The sequence below is a fragment of the Ruditapes philippinarum genome, unplaced genomic scaffold, assembly GCF_026571515.1.
Source record: "Ruditapes philippinarum isolate M1 unplaced genomic scaffold, ASM2657151v2 ctg3_1_1_1_1, whole genome shotgun sequence".
Taxonomy (NCBI): domain Eukaryota; kingdom Metazoa; phylum Mollusca; class Bivalvia; order Venerida; family Veneridae; genus Ruditapes; species Ruditapes philippinarum.
In genome coordinates this window covers 106811-134766 of record NW_026858508.1, presented here as the reverse complement: position 1 = coordinate 134766, position 27956 = coordinate 106811, and the positions used below count along the sequence as shown (strand labels likewise).

The window sequence follows — 27956 nt, the reverse complement described above, 5'->3', positions numbered from 1 at the left end:
GTAATGGCCCTTGAATGAAAAAAGGCATTTGGGCCCATTATTTATGTTAGTGTCACCTGCTTCACAGTAGTGAGACATTCTTCAATGTATGGATCCAAGACATAAACGGAACAAGCTATCTTATCACTCTTCAATACAAATGAGCCTAATTGGGTATCATCAGGCGACACATTTGATCAATCTGATCACTCTTGTTAGTTGTTACTGTTATCTGTTTGGAATTTGATGAAGAGAATATAATATTTGTGTAGATTCATTACTGTGTTTATTGAGCTTGTGAAATGAAATATTATCATGCTAACCAGGGGTTCCCATTACATAATTGTAATAAACTCATTCAGTATTGAACCTACACTAATTCATGTATTTATTTACTTAGTCTGATCAACTGAGCTGTGTTTTGTCATTTAAAAAGGAGCTTTGGGTGTTAGTTGTTTTTTTTTACCATACTATGACATTTTGTAGTTTTAAATCTTAAAACTTAGTAGTCTGAAACCTACCGATAGAGTTTTTCTAACAACATTAGAAAATAACGGTGGTCGTGGAATTGTGGGATATGTGTCTCTGCCACGTCTTGACAATTCACGATATTTCCTAATATTTGTTCGATCATGACACAGTATTCGAGATAAAACTAGTAGATATAGGTATTTGGTATAATTTAAGTTGCTTAAACGTGAAAAATCTACGCATCGAACGCGTACTAACAGGTAAATAACTTAAAAAATTATGCCGGGCGAATTGTCAAAATCATTTTGAGAAAATTTGACAGTTTTTGACATGTTTCAAATTTTTGCTTTATAAAACAGTAATTACTTGTTTGATTATTTAGTTACTTTTGTTTTACGCAAGGTACGGATCCTTATGTATAATGCGAATATTTTGTTTTAATATTTTCCCTCTGACCATCGCATGAACCTGACAGACCAGTTCTCTTTTAGTTTTAATCAGACGTCCACTGAAAGAAACAAACTTTTAAGTATGCTTAAATAATATGAAATTAGGCCGAGCATATGAACAGAGAAGTCGTTAAAAGTTCTTTTAAAGATTCTGTTTTAAAGGTCATGGTGTCACCGCTTCCATTTTCACTCGGAACATTCAACTTTTACGGCCCGACGATTATTATTAATATTAATCCGAAAAGTTGAGATTTGTTCCGTTATCGGAATACACAACCTTCTATCATTAAGTTACATTGCAGGGCTCACACTGGCTCAAATAAAATAATAGCCAATAATTTCAACTTAAAAAAATAATAGCCAAAACTTCAGCGGACTATTCACGAAATAGCGATTAACAACATAAGCAGTTGATTAAATAAACATTACATTTATATCTTTCAATTTTATAAGGATTCTCAAATAAACTGATACATTTGTGTATATTGATAACTACCTTTTTTTAAATAGAACCACAACTTTAATTGTTATTATAGAACAGAATAAAACGTTATAATTAGTATAATTACTGTATAACAATAATATTAAAGATTTCATTAAAACTTTACATAATGCTGTTATCAGACAACTTTTTTGTTTGTTCTAATCAAATTTTGTCAGCTATAACCACTGTCAATTTCCACATTTCACACAGAACTGGAGTAGATCTAGGTCATATTAGCCTATAGAAATAACACAAGTTTGCAAACTTATTCACAGAATGCAGCCTTTTTTCTGAATAATTTACTGAAAAATATCATCATCACCAATGTAATACAAATTTTCTGCCATAGTAGTAAAGATTTTTCAACAGAACATAGCTTATTTCACCTTTAAATAAATATCAAAATTATCGGTGTCGCGAAAATATGTGACAATCGGATTTTTTCTGTTTTCTGAAGAAATATTCACAATTTTGGTTGTTGTGCAAATAGTAGTTTGAAAGTTAATACTTTTTACATATTTTACCATTGTTTTCCACTGGCTATTTAGTCAAGTAGCTTAAAACAAAAGCAAAAAAATCAAAATTTGCAATTACTGCAATTCACGGTAAATTTTGGGTAAGTCAATATCCAGTTTATCAATTTTAAAACGATTTTTGGGGCTAATTGACGGATATTTGATGGCTATTATAAATGCTGGACAATATCTTTAAAGTACTTATACAATTATACATCTCGCATGTATTTTATCACCTCGGGCAATATAGTTGGCAGCACGTGACCGGTAAAAAGTTGACACTCGATTAAATGCACCCCGCTGGTGTTAATTGGGTCTTCTGCATTCATTATCGATTTTTACACCTTATATAAACACTGTTGGAAGTAAAAGATAATCGCCAGATTTTGTAGCCAAAATGCAAAAATAATCGCCAATCTTATAAAATAATCGCAATTGGCGACTATGGCGACCGACAGCGTGAGCCCTGACATTGTAAATGGCGGTGCCTTAGTAAAACTCACAGACTTTAGAACACTGTCAATTTAGTAGTGATAAGTTCTGTCAAATTAATATTTATTGGATGAATGAGTTCAACTCCATGTTTTCTTAAAATTGATACAAACCATCTTAAAATGTAAAGCCTTGCTTCAAATTATTTCCTTTTTGATTATTTTTTTCTTTGTTAGTAAAACAGTCAAAATTACAGTTTTAATATCATTAGGTTTTGGGGTTTTAAGAATTTATTAGTAACAGCGTTTATCTTTTGTAAGATATCTTTTTCATCTGCATGTGAATTGATATACAGCATCAAGTTCATACTAAATATTATCGTGAACTCACATAAAATTTGTATCTCTATCTTGATCGGCTTCATTTTGTTGCAAATAATATCAGAATGAGGACATAACATGTACTTAACAATAAAAGTAGTTTAAGTTAAATATATTTTAAAGCAATTCTGAATGAGATTACACTGAGAGACAATACGTTTTCAATAGTAAAACTAAAATGTTCTTGTTTTTCTTTTAACAGCATTCTTACACAATGAAAGTTAAAGAGATTGGTCGTACAGCTAATATAGCATGGTCACCACAGCAACAACATCCAGTTTATATGGTAGCTGGAACAGCTGCTCAGCAGCTGGATGCTACATTCAGGTATACTTTTGAATGTCTTGTTAAATTTATTCTTATAAAACCTTTATTTTAAAGTATGAAAAATAACAGTTATTAGTACATTTGGTGCCAGAGTTTTCACTAGGCAGGATTTACAGGAAACTTACAAACTCAAGGGTCTGACCCATCATATGTATCATTTTAAAGTTGTCGTTGTTGTATGATACTGATCTGTCAATCGTAGTGTAAGCTTATCTGACATGCTTTCTAGCTGCTTGCTTCACTGGTTGATGTAATTTTAATTGACTGAAAATGAGGAACTTTTAAAGAATGAACATGATTTTTTTCTGAATTATGAAATCCTTTTATTAATAATATTATTTATTTTTTAGCACATCTGCAGCTCTCGAGCTGTACAGCTTGAATCTTGGAGACCCATCACTGGACATGCCCTTGGTAGCAACAGTGCCTTCAGATTGCAGGTAAGAATATTGTTTCAATCAAAAAGGAATATTTGAATTTATGTTTAAAGATTGATTAAAAAGTATCTAATATAAAAAAATGTAAAAATAATTTATGAATTGTGCTACTTTATGCTTCTTTGAGATAAATTTTATGAATTTAAAAAAACATTATTTAAAGTCTTTAACCTAACCTTTTCCCTTATATAAGCGTGTTTCGACGGCTTTTTGCCCCCCCCCCCCTTTTTTGAGGCCTCAAACAGTGAAAAAATGCCCTATTTGGACCCCAAATACTGTTTTTCGTTTAAGAAATGCTGTTAAAAAAAGTGACCACTTTTTCGGCGCCGTCCCCCATCCAAATGTTACATCAGGGGGTTGCCAGAAGAGGGATGTGCCCCCTTATGTTTGGGGGGTTTGAAGGGGGGCGGAGTCCCCCTCATCGCCAAGAAAATTTTGGACATGTGACAGGCTAAAAATGGCCTCAGGTTGATCTTAGGGTAACTAGTAACCGACGCTGAAAAGCCTTTTACTCTATCTCAATTCATTGAGAAGTTGCAGCACTTTGAAATCAGTTTTGATGGGAAAAAACAATGCAAAATAGTAATTTTTGGCAATTTTGAGACGTCCCCCCAGTTGCCATGGTAACAGGAAATTTAGGATTGAGCATGCTGTTACAGAGGCTATGGTCTAGTCAACATTTGTGCCAAGTTTCATCAGTATTGAAGCTTTTTCATAGTTTCATAGCAGTTTGAACTTGTTACAGGAGGCTTTTCAATGAAATCGGCCATTTTTCGCAATATGCTCATGGGGTAAAAGGTTAATATGTGTCGGCCAAATTAAAATAAATTGCCCATTCATAAGGATTTGTTTCATTGTCATATTATTTACATTTTTGAATTGATTAGGTTCCACAAAGTGGCCTGGGGATGTTATGGGGTATCAGAAGACCTGTCTAATGGTGTGATAGTAGGAGGGGGAGACAGTGGGGGCATTTTAGCATATGATGCCTCCAAGTTTTTAGATGGAGATCAGGACTGCCTTATGTTTAAAAAGGATAAACACACAGGAGCTGTGAAGGCCCTAGACTTCAATCCATTTCAGGTAAAAAGATACATTTTTGTTACGTACACTGTTTTATTTCATTGATTTATTTTTAAAAGTTGACTAGGAAAGGTATTAACCTTTGATAGTGATAAGATAAAAACATAAAATATTCTCACATTATGTAAAAAAATTTGGAATTGTATGAGATAAATTTTCCTTAAAATGTTTTTCTTTCTTTGTTGAAATCTTCTTTGCAGCCAAAAATAATTAGCCTGTTTGAATGTTATTTCAGAATAATTTACTAGTTTCTGGTGGAGCGGAATCAGAAATATTTATCTGGGACATGAATAACCCAGATAGTCCAATGACTCCAGGAGCTAAATCGCAGGTTTGTTTTACTTTTTTCTCAGTATGAGAATGACATATGATGTTATACCCTCGTTTATACTAAAAACAACACCAGTAGAAATTTCACACTGATTCTGCTAAACATTTTGAATAGCTGTTATTTTCCATTAGCATTATTTTGTTTATATAAATATGTCAATCAGTTAAAAACATTTAGAACAGTCTTATTGCAGATTTGAAGTGTTGAAATGAATGTTTGATATGCATGATTTTGTACAATCCTGCCAGTGGATTGTTATTTCAAAAGATTTCTTTTTTGATTCTTTCTTTAAATAAAGTTTATTAAGGTAACATTACTTGTTGCAGCCACCAGAGGAAGTTGCTTGTGTATCATGGAACAGACAGGTACAACATATCTTAGCCTCCACATTTACTGCTAGATGTGTTGTCTGGGATCTGAGGAAAAATGAACCAATCATTAAAGTTAGCGACAGTATGTCAAGGGTAAGTTTACACATTATTTTTACAATACTGCTAACATGAAAGAATTTGTCAAAAAGAGTGCTTTAGTCAGTAGTCGTCTGCATTGGCTTAATTTTAGAAAGCATTTATGCATTATTCATATTTTATTACTGCATTTATGTAGCAACTAAGTAATAGTGTTTCTAGATTCTAAACACATTCTTACTGTTCTTCATAGTAAATATCAACTTCCTTATATAACATAGAAACAAAATAAGAGAAGAAATGGCAATAAGAAATATTCTTACTGATAAATTTATGTGTTTTAATTTTGTCGAAGATTGTAATTTGTCACATTACAAACAGTTGCTCTTCTAAGTTTATTAGGTGGTCTATAACCTGATGTATTTATTACTAAGTTGGCATTCCAGTCACAAAATTCCTTCTTAATATATTACATAACAGAAATTTCATTTTATTTTTTAACCATGTTTAACAGATAAAACCAAAGTTGGTATGTTGGAATCCAGAGGTTGCCACCCAGATGTGTTTATCATCAGAGGATGATCATGCCCCAGTTATACAGCTCTGGGATCTCAGATATGCCACATCTCCTGTCAAAGTGCTAGAAAACCATCAAAGGTATTTTAAATCAAGCTTCTAAAAACAAACTGTGGTAACCCTATTCTGACTGATAACCTGTTACATCTGTATTGTCAGATTTGGTTTAAGATTTCTGTTCATCATGCTTGACTGCTTTGTTTTTGGATATGAATTTTTTATATGCATGTATGGTGCTATGTGAAAAGCCGCCCAAGGGCACCAAGTCATTTTTTCATAAGAATGTATGTAAAAAAAAATGTATAAATCTAATTATTTAAGTAAAATTGATTCATGTCATTATGGTCAATTTTCAGATTTGTCTTTAATTTTTCTACTAACATGTGCTTAATTGCATGAAACCCTACCATAAATAGCATTTGTTGAGAAAATGTTAAGTTATATGTTTGTTTGATTTTTACAGAGGTATTTTAAGTATGTCATGGTGTCCCAAAGATCCGGACCTGTTGCTCAGCTGTGCCAAAGATAACAGAATATTGTGCTGGAATCCAAATAGTTCTGCTCAAAATGGAGAGGTAGGCATGGTATACAGAAGATAATGCTCAACATATTACAATAATAATATTATTTTGTTGTAAATTTTACATTTTGTATTGTAATAAGCTCTTTTGACATATCAGGATTGGATTTTTTTAGATTAATGTTCCATTGGATATAGTTCTAGACCAATAACTTGTTTGCAAAATTGCAGATCATTCGCTCACTCTGTTTTGCTGAATAATTATTTGAAAACATGAAAAAAGACTTAAATGGGGATAAGAATAGCATATTAATACAATTTTCAGTTTATTCTAAATAATCTTTTGCATACTTTTCAGTTGTAAGTGCCCCAACTGATCTATGTAATATTAAAATTTTATGTTTGAACTGCAGTGGAGTTCTTTTAATTTATTCAGGAATTCAAACTTTTAATAGTATTGAACTTGAAACAGATTTTGTATAAAATTGATTTTCTGGGATACTAGGTAATAAAAATCAACTGTTTTCTGTTGTAACTAGGTAGTTTATGAGATACCTACCAGTCATCAGTGGAGTTTTGATGTACAGTGGTGTCCAAGGAATCCAAATGTCATATCTAGTTCATCGTTTGATGGTAGTATCACATGTTACTCTCTGATGGGAGGTGGTCATCCAATCCAGCAGATTGATAAGGTAAAATATATTGAATATGAAGCTTTGTATTTGTATTTCTTCTTAAGTTCACAAGTACGATTTAGATAATTAATTATTAGTATAAATATCTCTAATTGAAAGCACATAACATGATATTGTGTTGAGATTGATACTGTTAAAATATCTTGTATATTTTCATTTTTTAACTCTTGATTTAATTTAGCAGTAACAAATATCAGCTGATGATAATCCTACCTGTTTTTCTTTCTTAAAGAAAATATTTGTCCGAAATTGTTACTTTCTAAGTAAAGCTTTATTGAAAAATATGAGTTATATAATATCACTGTGCTTTTCAGGATTTGAACCATATTTAACTCGTACTGAACTGATACTGATAAAATTTGTCCTATATTTTCAGGTGTCTGAATCATTTCTGTCATCTGATCCGTTCACACAAGCAATGCATAGTCAGCAGCAGCAACAACAACAAGAACAGAATGTAATGCCATTACAGAAACCACCTAAATGGCTTAAGAAACCAGTAGGGGCTAACTTTGGAGTAAGTTTACAATAACATTACATGATCATAATCTTATTTAATTATACAGACAACTTTCATAGAAAAAAAGCTGTTTCAGTAAATGGGATAGTAGAAATATTACCATTTAGTTTTGTATGACTGAACAACTGTTAATAACTATTATATGGAATGTGGAAAGATTGCCTTTGAAGTTATTTTTGTGAATCATTAATAGCTTTGCACTTAAGGACTAAGGAGTTTACATCTGTAATAATATTACATTATAGAAACAATTCAAGCTGTAATAAGCCACTGATATAAAAATGTTTTGATTTTGTGACGTTGAACATATTTAATTACTAATAGATGTCAGAATATTTATTCTCCCATTTTGGTCAGTTAAGTAAACATTTGAATATGATAAATGTCTGCAAATCGTAGCACCTTTTGAATTGTATCAATTACATCAGTTCACTTGTAAACGTAAAGACCTGAATAAATTGGGTATTAATTGAACAAGTTTTAAATATGAATCAGCATTAGAAATTCTGTGCCATGAAGGTTGAATTTCGTACAGTAATTTGCAAGAAGATAGACTTCTTATGTATGTTGAATTGTTTTCGATGAGCATCCATTTTGATGATTATTTAAATTTCTTATAGATGAGTTGAAAAGTATAGGTATTACGAAAATTTAAATATGAGCAGCTAGAAAATATTGCTGTATAGTTTGTTCCGTTGTAATTTTGAAATTTTTTTTACAAATTAGTTATTTCTTTTATAGGTCAATTTTGAGAAAGAACCAAGGGAAAAATACATTCAGATGCTAGGATATGACAAAACAGAGCTTGCTACAAAGGTATATCAATATTTCAATATAACTTTTATCAATATTCAGTTTTCATAAAGTGTCTTATTGTAAGAAAACAATGATGTTTTGTCAAATGATTTGCTGAGTTAGCAGGGAAAAAATGTTCATGTTAGCATAATATTCAAGCAAAACATTTTATTATAGTTGGGTGCTATTCTTCCGATATACTTTCAAGTGTCTTGAATTGTGCAATAGAGCTATAACTTGATATCTCTAACCAGCTTTTACTTGCTTTTAACAGCAGCATCACAATGTAATTGCTGTCAATGTATTTAAAGATATACTATGCTCAAATTTAATATTAGAAAATATTGATAACTGCTACACAGTCTCTTTGTAAGTATAAAATGAACAGGTTTTAAGTAGACATGTTATAATTTAAAATTCTACACAGTATAGCTGGTCACAATATGAATATGTACTTTAATTAAAAACTGGCAGTTTGTTTTTAAAAGACCAACTTTATTTGACCTGTAATAGAGAATGCAGCTTCACATACATAGTTTATTCATTCTTTTATTCAAATTAGACATATCCCGTAAGAATTACATAGATTTCAATAAATTTCTGTGATAAGAATATTTTACTCAACGTTCAGCATAGTATATCTTTAATTTTAGTGGGTGGGTTTTAAATAAATTTTCAAGTGAAACATCAAGTAACTGAATTTTTATAAATATAAAATGATTTCAGGTGACACAGCACACAAAAGCAGAGGGGTTAAATGAGTCCATAGGGCCTGGTGTTGATGCTAATGAACTTGCTAAGAAAATGGACCAGCTTGGAACGGGGGTAAGTTTTGTTTTTGACTTACAGTCATATGTGCTTATATGAGGAAATTATTTAAGTAAACTTTCTATATTAAGATACCTTTAGTAGAGATTGTGTATTGTTGTTAAAACATTGAAAATCTGTTGCTCACATTGTTTACTAAATGGGAAAGATTTTTTATTTCTGATAAATGTCACATGTTTTAAGTATTTGTGGTTCATGATTTACAATTTGTTCAAGTTGTCACTTAGACACATATTCTTGATATAAGGAGATTTTTTTTTTCTAGAAATCGAGAAGTACAAATAGTTTTTTTCCCCTTAAGAACATACATTTTTTTCAAGATTTTTTCTCTTAAAATTCATATTAAATGTAGTATCTTTTCAATGCACACATAAAAAGTGATACTACAGTAGTCATTATGATAAAGAAAGAAAATAAACCTGTATTTTCAGTACTTTCTCAGTGTGTTTGAAAAAAATATGATTTTGCTGAGATATGCAAATAGAATGTTATTTATTTACAGGAACCAGGTTCGCAAGCTCTTACTGGCAGTGGTAGAGCTTCCCCAAATGTGGAGGCAAAGGTATAGATTAAACTAATAAAATTAATTAAAGTGCTGATGTAAAGAAATTTTATGAAGTTTTCAAAATCATTAACCCTCATTCAAGAAATTGTTTCCTAAAATTTAAGATATGGGGAAAGTCCTCCAATAAATTTTCCTGATTCTTCAATTTGGCATCTTTGTTTATATGTTTTGAAGTTTTTTGTTCTGATTTACTACAATATTTGGCTTTTCTGTCATGAAGGAAAAGTAGAGTTATTCTGTTTGCTGTGTTTTAACTTTTTTGGGGGTCAAAAGTAGTTATTTTAACAGAAATCAAGGTTTAACACTACATGCAGTGCTCTTGTTATTCATATGGATAGCTTAAGCAAGTTGCTGGAACAACAACATAAGAAGGCGATTTTTACCTTAAAAAAACCCTCACTGCTTGTCAAATGAATTAAAAGTTTCTTCTTGTAAAGTTTACACAGTTATAGCACTGTCATATACTAGTAAATGGGATACCACTGGTTGATAGCAAGAACAATATTTAAAGATAAACTTTTTCAAATTTAAACATGTTCAAGTTATCTGTAAAAATGTTTAATGATTATCAAAAATTGCATTTCTGTAAGATTTAAAGGGTGTGATAGTCTTAAAATACAACATAAAAAACTTGATTATTTCTGTCATTATTGCAGACTCCTGGAAGTAGAGATGAGTTGAATTTCTCAGATGGAGGAGCATCAGCATTTGATGAGATAGGACTTTCTGCTGCTAAATCTGACAAGAAACCAGATGCTCCACTAAGTCTGTCTGCTTCTGATGGTTAGTTTCTCTCATAATTAATTCTTTTTGTCATAATATAACGAGATGAATGTTTGTTGTTGAAAACATTGATTGCAAAGTGTTAAATACTTATTAGGAAAAGAAGAAATTTTGTTATACAGTGATGAGTGAATATAATATACGAAGCTAAAATACTTCCAAATTTTTAAAGTTTTACTTAACAATATTTGGGCATGCTCACATTGCTTAAATAAGGAAAAGCATATTTTTTTCCCCAGATATTGCTTATGCTCATGAGAGATATTAGACATTTTGTTTTCTCTCATGAACAGACTCAATCAAAAAGAATTTACAGTTTTCAACTTTTAATTATCATGTCATGGAACTGAAACGATCTTCCTTTCCAAGAATTTGTATACATATTTTTGTTTTCTGTTCTGGCAGTACTTTTTTTACCTACAAGACATAAATTGTATATTTCAGATGCAGATGGTCTTTTATGTCAAGCATTATTAACAGGCAACTTTGAAGCAGCTGTTGATATGTGTCTGTGTGAGAACAAGATGGCCGAGGCTATACTGTTAGCTATTGCTGGTGGTCCAGAACTTCTTAGCAGGACACAGCAGAGATACTTCCAGAAAAATGGCACAAATCTTGGAAGAGTTAGTATAGCATCAATATTGATTATAATAACATTCTATTTAGAGAATCAAAAATTCTTCAACAACCCTCAATTGATGAAATAGAATATAGTAACACCCAAATAAAGACCACATGTCTATAATGGTCATGTTTGGTCTCTCATTTGGGTGGTCTTGTTCACAGGTTTGTTGTGTATTATCAAAATTTAGAGAGAAGATTCTGTGGCTGTGTGGTTTAGGTTGTTGACTTCAAATCACCCCTTTCTGCTGTGGGTTCATATCCTTTTTAAAGAGAAGAACCTCTCCAAGTGAAAAGGTGGTTTGATCTACTCTAAAATAATACACAAAGGCGCATCTGAGTGCTTTCAGTTATGTAAAAGCTGGTCAGTTTTCAATATTACAGTTACAGGCTGAAAAAATACAACTGAAATGTAAAAAATTTGACCTTGTCTTGATTCTTGCTCAGAAAAAATATCTTTGTTTTATAATTAAGTATTAAGTGGTAAACTCTTAAGTGATATACTAGTAGTAAAATTTTTTACTGATTAGATCCAATATGACATTGATAGATAGGGAATAAAGTTGCATATATTCTCATTTTCAGCTGGTATCAGCTATTGTAACACATGATTGGAGACAGGTTGTGAACAGTTGTGAATTAGACAATTGGAAGGAAGCTTTAGCTGTTATCCTCACTTATTCTCCTGCTGATGAATTCTCTATACTTTGTGGTAAATATTTACTGTTATCATCACTGTGTGGGGGGTTTAAAATTTTGTCACTGATGTTGAATTTTTCCCTGAGTCTGGACACTATGTAACAGGTTTTAGGAAAGTTGATGGATTCTGGTTAGCATGCTTGGCCATTACCTTTAGTAATGACCGGAGCATCTGAGGTCTTTCCTTGAATGTCATTGTATAAAAAAAACAACATAAAAGTTGGTTTTTATTGAACATGCCAATCATGTTTAATGAACATTAATCTACCAGTTAAGTCACAGTTCTATGTAGACTGAATACCCATTTTCAATTTCTATTCTTTTTATTCTGTCTTAGTTTAACAGAGTTCTAACTAACATTTTTACTTTTAATGCCAGAAATACAGGTCATTATATCCCTGAACGAAGTATTTCTGTAAAATTGTATTGCGATGGTTTGTTTTCCTGTCATAGATTGAAGAATCATCGCCCGAGTTCCACATTGTATTTAATTTAAATGATACTAAAAAAGAAATTCAGCTTCTGAAGAGTCCAAAATAATTATGGCAGATTTGATTGTGAAAAGTTTATGCATCATTTAGAATTCTAAGATTGTTTAATATATTTTACTATTATAGATAGTTTAGCAGCTAGGTTAGAAACAGAAGGTAATGGTGAGCTGTCTCCCTATGCTGGTTTATGTTACATATGCTCCGGTAATGTGGAAAAAATGGTGGAGAATTGGATTAACACTACACAGAACAACCAGTCGCCATTGGCCTTACAGGTATGATTGTAAAAATTAAAAATAAAAATTCTCTTTTTTCCTAAGTAACTATTTTGTATTCAAAGGATCTCGTTGGATTGTGGGTTTTTTGATCCTTCAATACCTCAAAGTTAGAAACAATGGCATGTATTTATTTTTTTGAAGTTAAATGTTAGTTTCCAATGTTATACATGAAGCTAAAAATCATGGAATGTCCTTTTTGAAGTCTAAACTATCTGATTGTGACTTTATTGAAGACACATTTAATATCCTTTCAAATTTCAATTTAATAAAGATAAAAAAAACATTCACATTTGAAATGATGAGGATTTATTATGTTGAATTTTGTTTGAAAATAAATGTCTATGTATTGTTGGTTCCAGGATCTTGTAGAAAAAGTGATGCTGTTACGCAAGGCAGTGGAAACTTCAAGAGGCCATGCACCTGAAATCACAACTGGTGTACTAGCAGATAAACTGAGTAACTATGCAGAGATTTTGGCTGCACAAGGCCGCCTAGATACTGCTTTGCGATATCTAGGTGAAAGTTCAGAGGTATTTTTTACATTCTGTATACATTGTAGAGATATACTTAATTTGATGTACACTAGGAATTGCTTTATGTAAACACTTGTCGGTTAGATGAAATATAAGCTAATTTGATAGGATGTACTGAGAGTTTAAATGATCAAATACCAGGTTTTCATTATTAACAGATTATCAATCAGTATCAGCAGTTGAAATGCTGTTAAGATTTATTGTATTTTCAGCCAGTAGATCCCCTTGACCCTTGGCTAAATCGGTTGTTTTTGTTGGCACAACTGTTGATATAGATAAAAATGAAAACCCTGCAAATAAATTATACACAAATATGTCATGAATAACAATTGTGAGGATCAGTTTTATAAAATATTTTTGATAAAAGAAAATTTTGATGTTAAAACTATGATATATAAGTTTGTTCAAATGTTGTATCATATCTGCTGTTACTATTTATAGGTTAGCCTAACAGTATTGAGGGACAGATTGTACCAGGCCCTGTCAGTTGTCCCACAAGGTACATCAGTTCCACAATGCCCCTGGCAGAAAGTAAATGTTGCCCCGCAGTCAAAAGCACCGAGTCAGCAAAGACCAGCAACATACCAGGCTACTGCTAACTCGACATTCAATACAAACACAACAGGTAAATACTGTTTCAAATGAAATTGGCATAGTTTGTAATTAAATGACCCAAGTATAATTTCCCTGGCTTTGTACATTGCACTGTTTGGCTATATACTAGTATATATTGCAAGAGTTTAAAGTTTGAGTGGATTTGCTAATGAGACTTTAAAACCAATGTACAGTGTAGTTGTGCCTCTAACCTTGTATTTTGAAGAACCAGTTGTTACTTTTGGAAGAAATGATCTATACTTTACACTATGGTAAAAAAACAACCACACAATATTATAGCTTACACGTTATTGGGAATTTGCCCACCCTATTCTCAAGTGATAAAAAATTTCATTGTTCTTAATAAATAAGAATTTTAAGACTTTAATAATAAAGATTCCTTGTTGAAATTTCAATTAAAATTGTTGTTACCATCCATATTTCATTTTAGGTTAATTGCTCATGTTTTCACGATATTTCAATTTTAGGGACATATTCTAGTCAAGGTCAGTATTCTAATCAATATTCAACCATGAATGGTACATCAGTACCTGCATACAGTGTTAACAACCCATTAACTGGACCTGGCACATCGTCAGTGCCGGCATATAATAGTCAGACAGGTGCACCGTCTTCACCAACCAACAAAGGTCCTCTGAGTCACAAGTACCCCCAGCCAACTGTAGGATATCCTGGAGCTGCACAATCTGACTATGGGATAAATACCTACAATCCTATGGACTATAACACCAATCAGCCAGCACATCAACCTTATGACTATGGGTAAGATATATTATTAACACTTTGGTCAAACCACTTGCCCCTGTCTGAAGCAGGTTCTCAAATCATCTCCTAAGTGATCTTGAATTTTCTTGTGTAGGAGCTATCAAGACATTTTGAAAGAGATTTCTAACTTTCTTCCTGCTTATCCCCGAAGTATTAATTGAGAGCTGTCTTTGGTTTTATTTTGTCAATAAAGCTGTAAAATTGTAGGATTGATGTAACTTCAAGCCTTTCCTGAAAAAAAAATGTGTTCATACTTAGAATGTTAAAACTAAAAGTTTATTATAAATAGAATATATTTTATAGATTCAGAACCAATTTAGTATGAAAAAGGGGGATTTACTTATTATTTAGTATTTTAGAATTTTTTTTCTGCTTGGGTTTAAATTACAGTATGAAGTGTTAATTTTCAGAAAGTTCAAGCCATTTAATGAAAGTGATATTTGTGATTTCTTTCTTTAACATTAAATAAACATCATGTCGTTAAATGATTTATGATGACAAAATAGGCTATCATGTAATATAAGTTCACAATGGTTTGGTAACTGGTTTGTTTATTTATAACATTGTTTAATTTTAGTACACAGTATCAGCCAACAACAGTGACACAACCATCAGGGCCTTCTCCAAACATGTACCAAAATAATACACAAGGTGAGTTGACAAAGGTTAATTCTTGATATGTAAAAAAAAGCAATATTTAGTTCTCGTTTTTCCACCTTTTGTAACCAACATGAGCTGTTATTTTTTTAAGGCACTGGAAATATTTTACTTGAACAATTTCTTTTATGAAAGTTTTGAACATAATAATATTTGTTTTCAATTCAAATAATCAATTGTAACAAATATTGACAGTGTTTTTAATATATTATTTTATTTTCAGGATATGGTCAGCCTCCTGTAGCTGGGGGTATACATCCTAATTTCCACTCTTTCCAGGATTCTAAACCTGACAAAGCATGGAATGATCCCCCTATGGTAGTGAAAAAAGATAAACCAAAGGTAAATGTTAACTAACTGTATAATGCTTGACTTCAATTGTATTCTTCTTTTGTTTTTATGCCTCCACTACTTACATGGGGATGGATATAGATTGACTCTTGTCTATCTGTCCTGCTCTGACAAAACAGTGAAATGTGGGGGCATCCATTTTCTATCAGTACATCATTTAGTTGATATGTATGTTTCAGCACCAGAGTATTTTGGTCAATCTGCCATAAAGCAGTTATCTGACCTTATTGTTCCTCATTTCTGTTCACCTTTTTGTCAAGCTAATTGCACAGGCTATTTCTATTCTTCAGTTAGAATATAATTAACTATATGTTGGTATATGTTCAACTACATTTATTATTCATATTAACTAAACCATTAGATGTCCAAGATCAAGGTTATATAAACACTTTGTTTGAGAAATTAAGCTTTGTTTGAGAAATTAAGAATTTGTTTGAGAAATTTTCATTGAAATTGACAATAATATCAAAATATTATTTAATACATGTAATATTGTTGTTTTTTCTTTTTTGGTGCTGAAAAATTTATGTATATGTTTTGTCAAAATAAAATTGAGCATAATTTTTCTTTCAAGTTTTCTTTCAAGCATTTATAAATTTACAGTTTGTATTTCATGTCAGTTGTAGCAATGTCTAAAATCTGTTTGACAATTCTGTGTATTTTTATTGTAACAGCCCCAGCCAACAGATGTATCACCTATAACCAACCCTATATATGGTGGTCAACAACCGGTACCAGACCAGGGTCAACCAGCTGCTCAAATGAACTATGGTAATTTTTACAATCCCCAGGAGTACAAGCCTGAACCTCAGGTGAGAAGCGCAAATTATACACACAAGTATATATTATTAACAAAAACAGTGAAATGTGAAATTTTCTGCACAAGTTCTGGCTGTTATATCAGAGATGCCTTGTATATTTTAACTATTCATACCTTAACACAACTACAAATTTTTTTGAAAAGTGTTATACCCTATTTAGATATTTTCAGAGTGTTTTCGAAGTGACATTCAAACATGCTGGGTAATAACATTTCTGTATATTGCTAAATATTGCTCAGGTGACTTCCAAAAGACTTTAATGAAATAAAAAGATTTTTAATTGGTTTGTTAATGTTAATAATCTTTAATATCTTATCTGCATATATTATTTTGCATTGAAATCTTCTGAATTGTACACTGGTATGTAATGAAGGAGAATATACAAGGCTTCAGAGTGTGCTGTGAACTAGAATTATATCAATGGCTTGAGTTTTATCTTTCACTGTAATTTCTTGCATCGTATATCATACTCTAACTGAAAAAAAATTTAGACATAGTTATTTAGATGTCACATAATAATAAATGGTATAAAACTCCCTTGAAGACAAAAACTTGATGTCATAATTAAATTACTGTTTGGGCACTAACAGTGATAATGGGAAATTTATTTTACTAACCTAAAGCCTAGCAAGCATTGCTCATTACTGCCAAATAGCTTATTATATACATCTGGGTTTTCATTTTTAGTATTCAAATTCTTTACATATTATACATATTTAAAGGCATCATTACTTTTTTATGTGAATTGTCAGTTTCACATAAAGCTAAAAAAAAACCTAAGCTATTTATAGTTTTTGGCTAACATGACGCGAAAATGGCAGTTTAAAGAGTGAAATTTTATACCATTGAATGTCATAAGTATATATCTCCAGGGACATGTTGTAGTATAACACAAGGGTTGACAACAGTTTCAGATCTTTTGGGAGTTTTATACCAATTCAACAACAATATAAGTTATTATATAAGTAGACAGTTTTTTAACAGATTTAGTTTCATATATTCTTACTGTTCAGTTATCTTATATCTGTAAATATCATGTATTTTAACATCAGTTCTGTATATTTGACATGTTTATTTTTGTTAGATTTTTTTTTAATGTTTTCTCATTTAAAGCTTTTGTTGTCTGCATAAACAGACAGCTTGATTCTCTATTCACATAGATAAAAGCAATTTTATCTAGTTGAACTTCCTAAATTAATTGTGAAAAAGACTTGTATTTGGCTTACTTTTTTACAATATTTTACTAATCTTGTTCAAATTTCAATAAAAATAGCTTAAAGCAATTTTTAGATTGTATTTGTAAACTTTCTCTGCTATATTTGACCTATTGTGAATAGAAATCTTACTTTGATTTCATGCTGCAAATATTCAATGAAAAAGTTTGGCTGCTTTCTCATTTTGCAAAAGCTTGCCGGTTTTCCAATTCGAATTACATTGCCCCATAGATAGGCATGTTGTAATCAATGTCTGTTTACCTGTCTAGTCAAGCAAATGGAATAAGTAAACAGTAAAAAACAAAACCAGATTCATTTTGTTAATACAAAATAAGTAGCCATGGCCATTTATTTGTTTAGCAAAACAAAACTTATCTCTTATTCCATTTTGGTAGAATTTTTAATTTGTTCCGTAGTCTGAAATCATGTAAGAATCATTCTTTCATGAATTTTCTTTTAAAATTTCCCACAGATGTTATCATGATGTGGCGTGCAAGGTTCATGCGGAATATTGAGGCAAGATATGGAGAAACAGTTTTATATGTCCAATTTAAAACTTTGTCATTCTGTGTTAGATTTTGAAATTGCTTGGCACATACTTTCACCATTGGAAAACAAGTAGAGATTATCTTAGGGGTATATGTGTCATCTTTATTGTCACATCTTGTTTTTTATGCCACCGCAGCATCTGCGATGCGGTGGCATATAGCGATTCACCTGTGTGTGTGTTTGTTTGTGTGTGTGTGTGTGTGTGTGTGTGTGTGTGTTATATAGATTACATAGTGAACTTAAAAAATCTTCTTGTGAAAAACCACTTGTCCAATTTCAACTAAACTTGGCAGGATTGATCCTTGGGTGAAGGGCTTCCAAAGTTGTTCAAAGAATTTCATTCCATGCAGAAATCTGGTTGCCATGGCAACCAAAAGGAATTATAAGACTAAATTTAAAAAATCTTCTTGTAAAGACCCAAAAGGCCTAGAGCTTAGATATTTTGCATAAGGCATTGTCTGGTAGACCTCTACCAAGATTGTTCAAATTATAGCCCTGGGGTCAAAATCGGCCCCGCCCCGGGGGTCATTGATTTTCACTATATGTACATATAGTAAAAACTTAAAATACCTTCTTGTAAAGACCTAAAAGGCCTAGAGTTTAGATATCTTGCATAAGGCATTGTCTGGTAGACCCTTACCAAGATTGTTCAAATTATAGCCCTGGGGTCAAAATCGGCCTGCGCCAGGGGTCATTGATTTTCACTATATGTACATATAGTAAAAACTAAAAATACCTTCTTGAAAAGACCCAAAAGGCCTAGAGCTTAGATATTTTGCATAAGGCATTGTCTGGTAGACCTCTACCCAGATTGTTCAAATTATAGCCCTGGGGTCAAAATCTGCCCCGCCCCGGGGGTCATTGGTTAACCTTATATGTATATAGTAAAAACTTATAGTAAAACTTTAAAAAAAATTCTTCTAGCAATTGACAAATGCTAAAGGTTAGATATTTTGCATGAAACATTGAGAAGTGAACTTCTAGCAAGATTGTTCAAATTATAGCCCTGGGGTCAAAATTGCCTGCGCCCCGGAGGTCATTGATTTTCAATATATACATAATAGTAAAAATATCAAAAAATCTTATTATCTGAAGGTTCAAGGCTTAGAGCTTTAATATTTGTTAAATGATATCATCTATAGGTACTCTACCAAAGTTGTTCAAATTTGTCTCTAGTGTCAAAATTAGCCCCGCCCCGGGGGCCATAGGTTTTCCTTATATGTATATAGTAAAAACTTAAAAAATCATCTTCTCTTCATTTACAAATGCTAGAGTTAAGATATTTTGCATGAAACATTGTGTAGTGAACCTCTAGCAAGATTTTACAAATTATAGCCCTGGGGTCAAAATTGGCCCCATCCCCAGGGGTCATTGATTTTCACTATGTACATATAGTAAAAAATTCTAAAATCTTCTTGTCTAAAGGTACAAGGCTTAGAGCTTTGATATTTGGTATATAATATCATCTATGGGTCCTCTACAAAAGTTGTTTTAATTATGCCCCTAGTGTTAAAATTGCCCTGCTCCAGAGGCGATAGTTTTCCTTATATGTATAAAATAAAAACTTGAAAAATTTTCTTCTCTGAATTGAAAAATCTTCTTCTTTGAATTGACATAGGCTAGAGGTTAAATATATGGCATGAGACTTTGCGAAGTGAACCCTTACCAAGATTGTTCAAATTATAGCCATGGGGTCAAAATTGGATCCGCCCCGGGGGTCATTGATTTTCATTATGTACATGAAGTAAAAAAACAAAAAATATTTTTGTCTGAAGGTACAAGACATAGAGCTTTGATGTTTGCTATATAATATCATCTATAGGTCCTCTACCAAAGGTGTTCAAATTTTTCCCCTGGTGTCAAAATTGGCCCTGCCCGGGGGCAGTGATTCTCATTATGTACACATAGTAAAAGCAGAAAATAAAACAAATGTTTTCTGAATGGGAGAAAGCTACAGCTTAGATATTTCACTTGAAATGTTGTTTGGTGGACCTGTATCAAGATTGTTTTGAATTAAACCCTTGGGTCCAAAATTTTGCCTTGCCCAAAAGGACAGTGACCTACTTTCTTGTCCTTTGATGTACAGCAATGAAATTTTGACCATGTGCACAGTTTTAGTTGTAAAATTGAACTTTGATATCAGGTGACCTAGATTTTGATGATGTGACCTACTTTCTTGTCCTTTGATGTACAGCTATGAAATTTGAACCAAAATTGTGCACAGATTAAGATGTAAAGTGAACTTTGATTTCAGCTGACCTAGATTTTGACAGTGTCTTACTGTATTGTCCTTTGATGTAGTCATGAAATTTAGGATGTGTGAAATATGACCTTCACCACCAAATTCACTAGACTCACGTTCCTACTCTGATCTTTTATTAAATTAACAACAGATTTAACCACTAATCTGATAATAAGAATTAGATTATTTATAAGGTCAGGGATCTATGCATTATGACAATCTTCAAAATTGTATAGAAACAAAAAAAAATCTGTTCCTACACTACTTTTTAGTATTGTATTAATGCGGTGGCATAGCATTTTTCTCAAATGCAATCTTGTTTTTCATTGAGTATTTGAGCCGTGTCACGACAAAACCAACATAGTGCGTTTGTGACTAGCATGGATCCAGACCAGCCTGCGCATCCGCACAGTCTGATCAGGATCCATGCTGTTCCCTATCAGTTTCTTTACTTGTAATAGGGTCTGAAAGCGAACTGCATGGATCCTGATCAGACTGTGCGAATGCGCAGGCTGGTCTGGATCCATGCTGGTCGCAAACGCATTATGTTGGTTTTGTCGTGAAGCGGCTCATTTGTAGCTTGGCTTATATAACTTTATATATATCTTAACCTGACTCTCTTCTCTATCAGAAATTTGCAACAGCACCACAATCTACCTACACTAACAGCCATGTTGCACCAAAGGTGAGATCATATTTGATTGAAAGCAAGGAAATATCAATATGTCATTTGTTTAAATTGATGCATTATTTCTTACAACTTTGTCATGTATTTTTTGAAAAAACAGCACTGTTTGGCATGGCTTAGTTATATGTTGTGCATAGGTTTATATAAAAACACATAGGTTTGAATTGTTGATATTTAATGTTATCTTTATAAAACAATACATACTTATCACTGACATAAAATCAAGTAATTAGAATATATTTCTTTTTTTGTTTGGTAGTGTTGCTTTTAAAAATGGTACCTTGGTCTTACAAAATAAAACAGTTCTAATATTTAATCTAATAAATTTGCCTAATAAATTGACTAGTTTATTTGACTATTTCATTGATTTTCATTAAATCTTTCATATAAGCACATGCAAAAGTTAGTAAATTTTTATCATTCCAAACTTTGAAGAATTTTGTAGTAAACATTTCTTTATGTGTAATGTTAACAAATGTTACTCTGTTATCATTCATGTAAGAAAGCTATCCAGCAAGCTTACGGAACGTTGGTGGTTCTACTTAGTTGCCCATTTGTTGCCTGAAATAATGCAGAGCGGCATCTGAGGTCTTCCTGAGACAGTAAAGCAGGAAAACAAAAAACAAAAACAAAAAATTTAACAAAACTAAATTTGTATAACGAATTTGCCCTGCTTTGAATTTTAAACAGTCAGAAGGGATTTCAAATCCAACCAAGAGTATAAATTATGGTCAGACTGATCAGAATGATGTTCATGCTGACCTGACTATACTGATGGGAATGTCTAAAAACTGTCAGTTTCCAGCAGGTTATTGGTGTTAAACTGTCAGTAAACAGCTAGTTATATGTTTTCAGCCTGCCATGCCAGAACCTGTGAAAGAAGTTCCAAAAGCACCTTTACCAGAGGAACATAAAGTCTTACAAGATATATTCAACAATTTGGTGCATAATTGTCAAGCCAGAGCAAATAATGCTGTGAGTACTTCATTTTTACCATAGAACTCAGTTTTTAGCTGGACTATACATAGAATAGGGGGTGTAATTGTACTCATTTAGGCATCAGCATCACACTTTGATAAAGTTTATGAGTGCAAGTTGGTATCTCTAAAAATACTGAAGGGAATGGGTTGAAACTTAATACACTTGTGCCCTGTTGCTACCTTATATGGTTGGTACACGTCCCATAACTCTTTAGTTAACTTTTTACAGAATTACCCTGAAATGCCCCTTTTCTTACTGTCAAGTATGGAGAATAGTCGAGTGTGCTTTCTTACGGATAGCTCATATGATATTGATTATGCCTGCATTTTCTTGTTTATGTTTCTTCCTGGATATCTATAGTAAATCAATAAATACAGATACCATTATAGATAGTAGTTTTAAATTTACTCCAAAATTATCAAATGATCCATCTTGATGACATGATGACGTTATATATTCTAAAATCTATTCAGTGATTAATCTAGATGTGCGTCTTGCGTAAAATACGCATAAAAATCGAAAAAAGACGCACAGTTTCAAAATATGTGCGTTCAATCTGACGCATGCAAATCAGGAAGTTTATAATCCAAAATATCACGATTAGTGATTTCTATGTACAGATTGATTACTTTAATTTCATTAGTTTTTTCAATTTCTTCAGTTGAATAATTTAATTTCCGATGATAACAGGTGCAAGACTAATCCCCCATTTGCTTGAAACGTTAAATCCCAAGCAATTGTTGCTTGTGATCGGTAACCGCCCATTATCGGCATTAGCCAATCAGAGCGCCCATTTTGCATCAGAGCGATTCGCCTACAATGGTGAAATATGCAGACATTGGCGCTAAAAAATGAGAAGAGCACAGGAAAATCGTCAGCAAATGGCCAAAGGCGCATCTAAAATCTGTCCCAGACTTATATTGTATGTTATTTAGTCATCCAGACAAAACTGGTACCAACAGCAACAGGTTACCCATTCCCCTGTAATTACGCATATTCTTGAGTTTATCCATTTCCCTATAGCATTTTTCCAAGTTATCTACTTACCTAATCCCTTTCCCACCTACTACTGCATTTCTACAACCGTAAATTTAATCCAATAAAGCAAACAAAAAATCATTAATCTACTTAATATTTTAAATAATTATCGGTAACTGAAAAAAAGTGTTGCTATTTTAAGAAATGCTGTAAGTTACAGTATAATCTGACAGGTGTGTAATGATTTCCCCTAAGGTCACTCAAGTTCACGTGGAGTGTAAAAAAAAAAGATGTCTATTACGTCATCAGAATATTTGACAGGGTGATTAACCAATCAGGGTAACATTGTGCATGATCAAAAGGTCTGTCTGTGTATGCTTTCTACACAGAGGCATACAAGGAGCAATATAAGTCGTCAGTATGTATACAGTGTGAGAGGGACATTTTGTGCAAATTACGAACAATTAAAATGGATAATGCACAGTATTAGACATAAGTAGTAAGAAAATATAAATTATGCAAATTAGATTTTTGAGCAGCCAATAAAAATTGTTTTGCCTGCAATTAATATTAGCACCAAAAATAACTTTTTTATGCACTTTAATTACTTAATCGCTTGTTATTAAAAACATGCAAATCATGTCAAGGATCTGCTATTAAAAAGACGCATTTATTTTGCTACATGACTCATTGATTTTGCTACAGGACTCATTGTTTTCAAACATGTGCGTCATCCGACGCATTGTAAGGAATTTCTAGATTAATCACTGTCTATTTATAGCAAATGAAGAGGAAGTTGGATGATGTAATGAAGAAATTAGAAGTTCTCTATGACAGACTTAGGGATGGAACGGTAAGTGGATTTAAGAAAACATTAGCTAGACTAGTTTAATTTGTCAACAATTAATAGAAAGTCTTAACTGAGTTGACAGCTCCTTCAGATCTTAATGCATGTATTTATGTTTACATGCTACAGTAAGTGTTGAATAGATGCTTTCTTATTATATGCATTACCTCCCCTGATTGCCAGGTTATTTCCAATGACTTATTATATCAAAGATAAAATATTGCACAATTTTATTATTTTCTTATTCGCTAAAAGATCCTGTAACTCAAATTTTTTTATGTTCTTATATCTTAAATATGATGCTCAAATGAAGATTTATCAATATTGTAAGTTCCAAAAAGCATTATTTGTAAAGATATTAAATTTACATTTTGATGTTAGTAAAGAGGGGTAATTAGAAATTTATTTTCGATAAAGTCTTGGCCAAATTTTTTCTATAAGAAATGAATGCATATATTTTAATGATTACTTAAAATGCGTGTAAACATTTGCAGTACATATGTAAAATATTCTCGGATGTTTGAAAATTTTTTTACAAGAATAATTATATACATATATAAAAATTCACTGAAGTGTGGTTACATCCTTTATTACAACATACAGGATCTTTAAAATATGGGTAATTATTCTAATAGCATTATTTACTTTAATGCATTTTTACATTTTATATACTGTAAATCATTGAATATTTCAGTTATCGCCAGCAGTTATTCAAGGTTTACACCAGATTGTTCAGACTATACAACAATATGATTATAACACTGGACTTGGAATATACACACAAATGGTTAGTCAGGGAAATTTCTCAGAAATCAGCAGTTTTATGCCAGGATTGAAGATGTTGATACAGTCCGCGGCACATCTACAAGTTTATGTACAATAACTGAACTCTTCTCTAGGATTATTATGCTTTTAAATTTTAGGATGGCATTTTATACAGCATATAATACTTATTTGAACGTTCCATGATTGTTCTGGACATTGTTCTTTTTTTGTCTGAGGTAGTTCTTTTATTTTTACCCTCAAACAATGCTGTTTATGAAATTGCTAGGAATAAAATAATTTTTGAATTAATTGTTATCATCTATATATACATGTGCCAGATCAAATGGGTATAACTTTAACTTAAAATTTGTGTAAGAGTGATTCATTTTTAGTATCCTTAATAATTTTCCACCATCTAACATACTTTAGAAAGAGAGCAATCCTATATTGAATAAGTAAGTTTAAACTAAGGCTAATTCTAATGGTAATAGCTTTAAGTATGTATGGATAGGCAAAGTATATTTTCAAGTATTATAATATTTTATCTAATAATCTGTCAACCTGAAAAATTACTTATAAATAAATTACACATAAGCTTGTAGCTGCATAAAGAAACACTTGAAAATTTATTAGAGTGAAAATATCAACCCAACATTTAAACTTGATAGCAAATATATGTTTTTGATTATAAATAAAGCTATCATAGTTTATCAGTTATTATAAAGACATCTGTATCATTGGTACTGTTAACATTGAGAACTTCAGCAGAAATATTGTCTTGATGTGCTACCAAAAAAATAGCCACTTAGACTTGCATGTCTGCACAAACCGACCAAAATTTTTTTAGAACTACATGATTTTATCATTCTGCAATAATCATTCTGCAGTGACATAAATTAGCATCATTCAGTGCTAAATTAACTCTATATTGTCTATATTAAACACTTAACCAGGTTTATGGTTTAAACCATATAACAACTATATTTAAGTATTAATTAGCTCATTTGTAACAGAGCTCATTTTAACATGTCTGCTGTTTTATAGTAAGCTAATTATGAGCATGCTTATTTTTATATCCTCATGTTGTTATAAGCTCATTTATTGATGTCATATGAGAGAATATATGTGTGCCATTGTTATGTGTTATATATAAATTATAAATGATTTTTGATGTGTTGATAATGATCTGATGAATTGATTGAGTAAATTTCTGTCATTCAAAATGTATGAATGGATATGTCTTAGTTCTGTGATTGTTAGAAATAAAAAGTTGTAACATAAATGTTATTAATTTGTGTTCTTTAACTCTTAATTGTAAGGGACTTGTAAATTATGTAGAAGGAAAATTTTCTACATATTACTGTGTGATATTCTCATAGACATCTTGTTGCCTCCAAGTGAATGTTCATGTCTTTTTGCATAGGTTAGTGTTTTTATTAGTAAGCATTTACAAAATTAAATTGTTCAAGAACGTATTGAGCCATCGGACCAGTTTAATTATGTTAACAATGACAAATGAACACAAACCAATTTAGCTTCAAAAATATTTCTATATACAGGCGATGTACATGACTGATCAGTTGTTGATTTACCAGAGTAAATGTGTTTATAATTTATTTGGAATACTGCAATCCTATTGGACAAAAAATAAATTTATCTAAACGCCAACCAGTAATATTTCTATATGTTTAAAGTTTTACCTTTGTGTAATAATATGCAAAATTGTTCCTCCTGAAATTGTTAAAGAATATACATTTTTTGCTGCCTTTGTTTCATCTTTGACCATTTTATGTTGTGCATAACATACAGATCAAACATTGAGAGATAGTGTAAACTTAGATAGAAAATCTATGTTGTTTTAGATATTCATGTATCCCTTTTGTGGGCTACTCCTCAAAACTATTGGTGCAACTTCATCCCAACTTTACAGAAATGATCAGTACCAAGTGTTGTTGCCCATCATTTTCCAGTTCAATGATTTTTATGAGAGTAATGGCTGAGAATTTTTTTTTTTAAGTTTGTCTGGACTTCTCTGCTTATTCCATTAATGCAGTTTGATTGAAACTTTACAGTATTGACCGGTACCTTAAGTACATGCCTATATTACTTTGGTTTTCTGGTTAACTGATTATTTACTGAAATATGGCATTTTGGCCTGTTAATTATTTTTGTGTCTCTTGCTACACAGTAGCTGCAACATGCCACATAGTAGTCTCCACTTGTAGGGAATAAACTGTCCAATTATCCCTCAGTAAAACTGCTTAATTGGCTATCATTGGGCGACACATGATTACCTTAATGTGATCACTGATCACTCTTTTTTAAAACTCTTTATTTTTTGCATAATAAATTCTGTCATTGATTACAAGTAAAATCAAAACTAGATAGAGATTAAAGTAGAACTAGTTAAGTAGTCATATTTACTCAGCGATGATAGAAAGTATTTTGTTTTGATGATTTTTTTATCTCTGTTAATTGTTATTTCTTTAGAAACAATGTGAAATGAGATTGTAAAGTTGACTAGTTGATTGCTTACTAACTAAGTTAGTTTCTTTACCTTCCACTGTGTCCAAAATATCTGATAGATTGTTCTTCCCGAACAACCCTCCCTCTAGTTTACCCGAACTACCCTCCCTCTAGTTTCTTGTTGTATCTTTTCTCATTCGGTTAATATCCTCGGTATTTCCCCTGAGAAATTATGTCATAATCTCCTTGTTTTATATTATTTTCATGCATACATTTCTAAGTTGATTAAGATGCAAAAAATGAATGTTTGAAAGATTCAGTTTTACTTTAACCTTCAGAGAGAGAATGAAAGTTACAGAACTTCTAAGTTCTTTTCATATTTAAAAAAATGGCTAGTCAGTAGAACCATAAAAAACGTTAATGATTTCTTTTATACAACTGATTATAAAAGATGTTGCTCTTAAATATATTATTGATTGACAGATTTAATTATATATTCATGTAAGATGTTAATATTTTATTTATTGGACTGATTTGATTTATGATAACTATGTGAAAAAAAAATTAAATATTTTGAAGCAAACAAATCTTATTTTTTCATTTGGTTGAAAAAGGGAAAAAAAACTGTCATTTAACCCCTTGTTGAAAAAGAAGAAAAAACTTGTCATTTAATCCCTCGTTAAAAAAAATGTCATTTGACCCCTCGGTGAAAAAAACCTTGTCATTTGACCCCTTGTTGAAAAAGAAAAAAAAATTGTCATTTGACCCCTTGTTGAAAAAGAAAACAAACTTGTCATTTGACCCCTTGTTGAAAAAGA

At 31.6% G+C, this 27956-nt stretch overlaps 1 protein-coding gene across 1 annotated transcript; it reads left to right on the top strand.

The window, feature by feature from the left end:
• Window positions 1–523: 523 nt before the first annotated feature.
• LOC132753432 (protein transport protein Sec31A-like) lies at window positions 524–27737 on the top strand. The gene is made up of 27 exons (XM_060743908.1): window positions 524–710; window positions 2913–3037; window positions 3388–3477; window positions 4362–4557; window positions 4793–4888; window positions 5215–5352; window positions 5810–5952; window positions 6335–6446; window positions 6931–7083; window positions 7463–7603; window positions 8348–8422; window positions 9128–9226; window positions 9732–9791; window positions 10451–10577; window positions 11022–11200; window positions 11784–11910; window positions 12515–12663; window positions 13026–13196; window positions 13641–13824; window positions 14282–14576; window positions 15157–15230; window positions 15460–15578; window positions 16262–16399; window positions 21045–21098; window positions 21957–22076; window positions 23842–23913; window positions 24602–27737. The coding sequence occupies exons 2-27, from the start codon at window positions 2925–2927 to the stop codon at window positions 24788–24790; spliced, it is 3414 nt and encodes a 1137-aa protein (XP_060599891.1). The 5' UTR covers window positions 524–710; window positions 2913–2924; the 3' UTR covers window positions 24791–27737.
• The last annotated feature ends 219 nt before the right edge of the window (window positions 27738–27956 follow it).

Coding starts and splice junctions, on each gene's coding strand:
- LOC132753432 (XM_060743908.1), top strand. CDS start 2,925: ATGAAAGTTAAAGAGATTGGTCGTACAGCTAATATAGCATGGTCACCA. Junction 4,558..4,792: donor TAGACTTCAATCCATTTCAG/GTAAAAAGATAC, acceptor ATGTTATTTCAG/AATAATTTACTAGTTTCTGG. Junction 9,227..9,731: donor TGGACCAGCTTGGAACGGGG/GTAAGTTTTGTT, acceptor ATTTATTTACAG/GAACCAGGTTCGCAAGCTCT.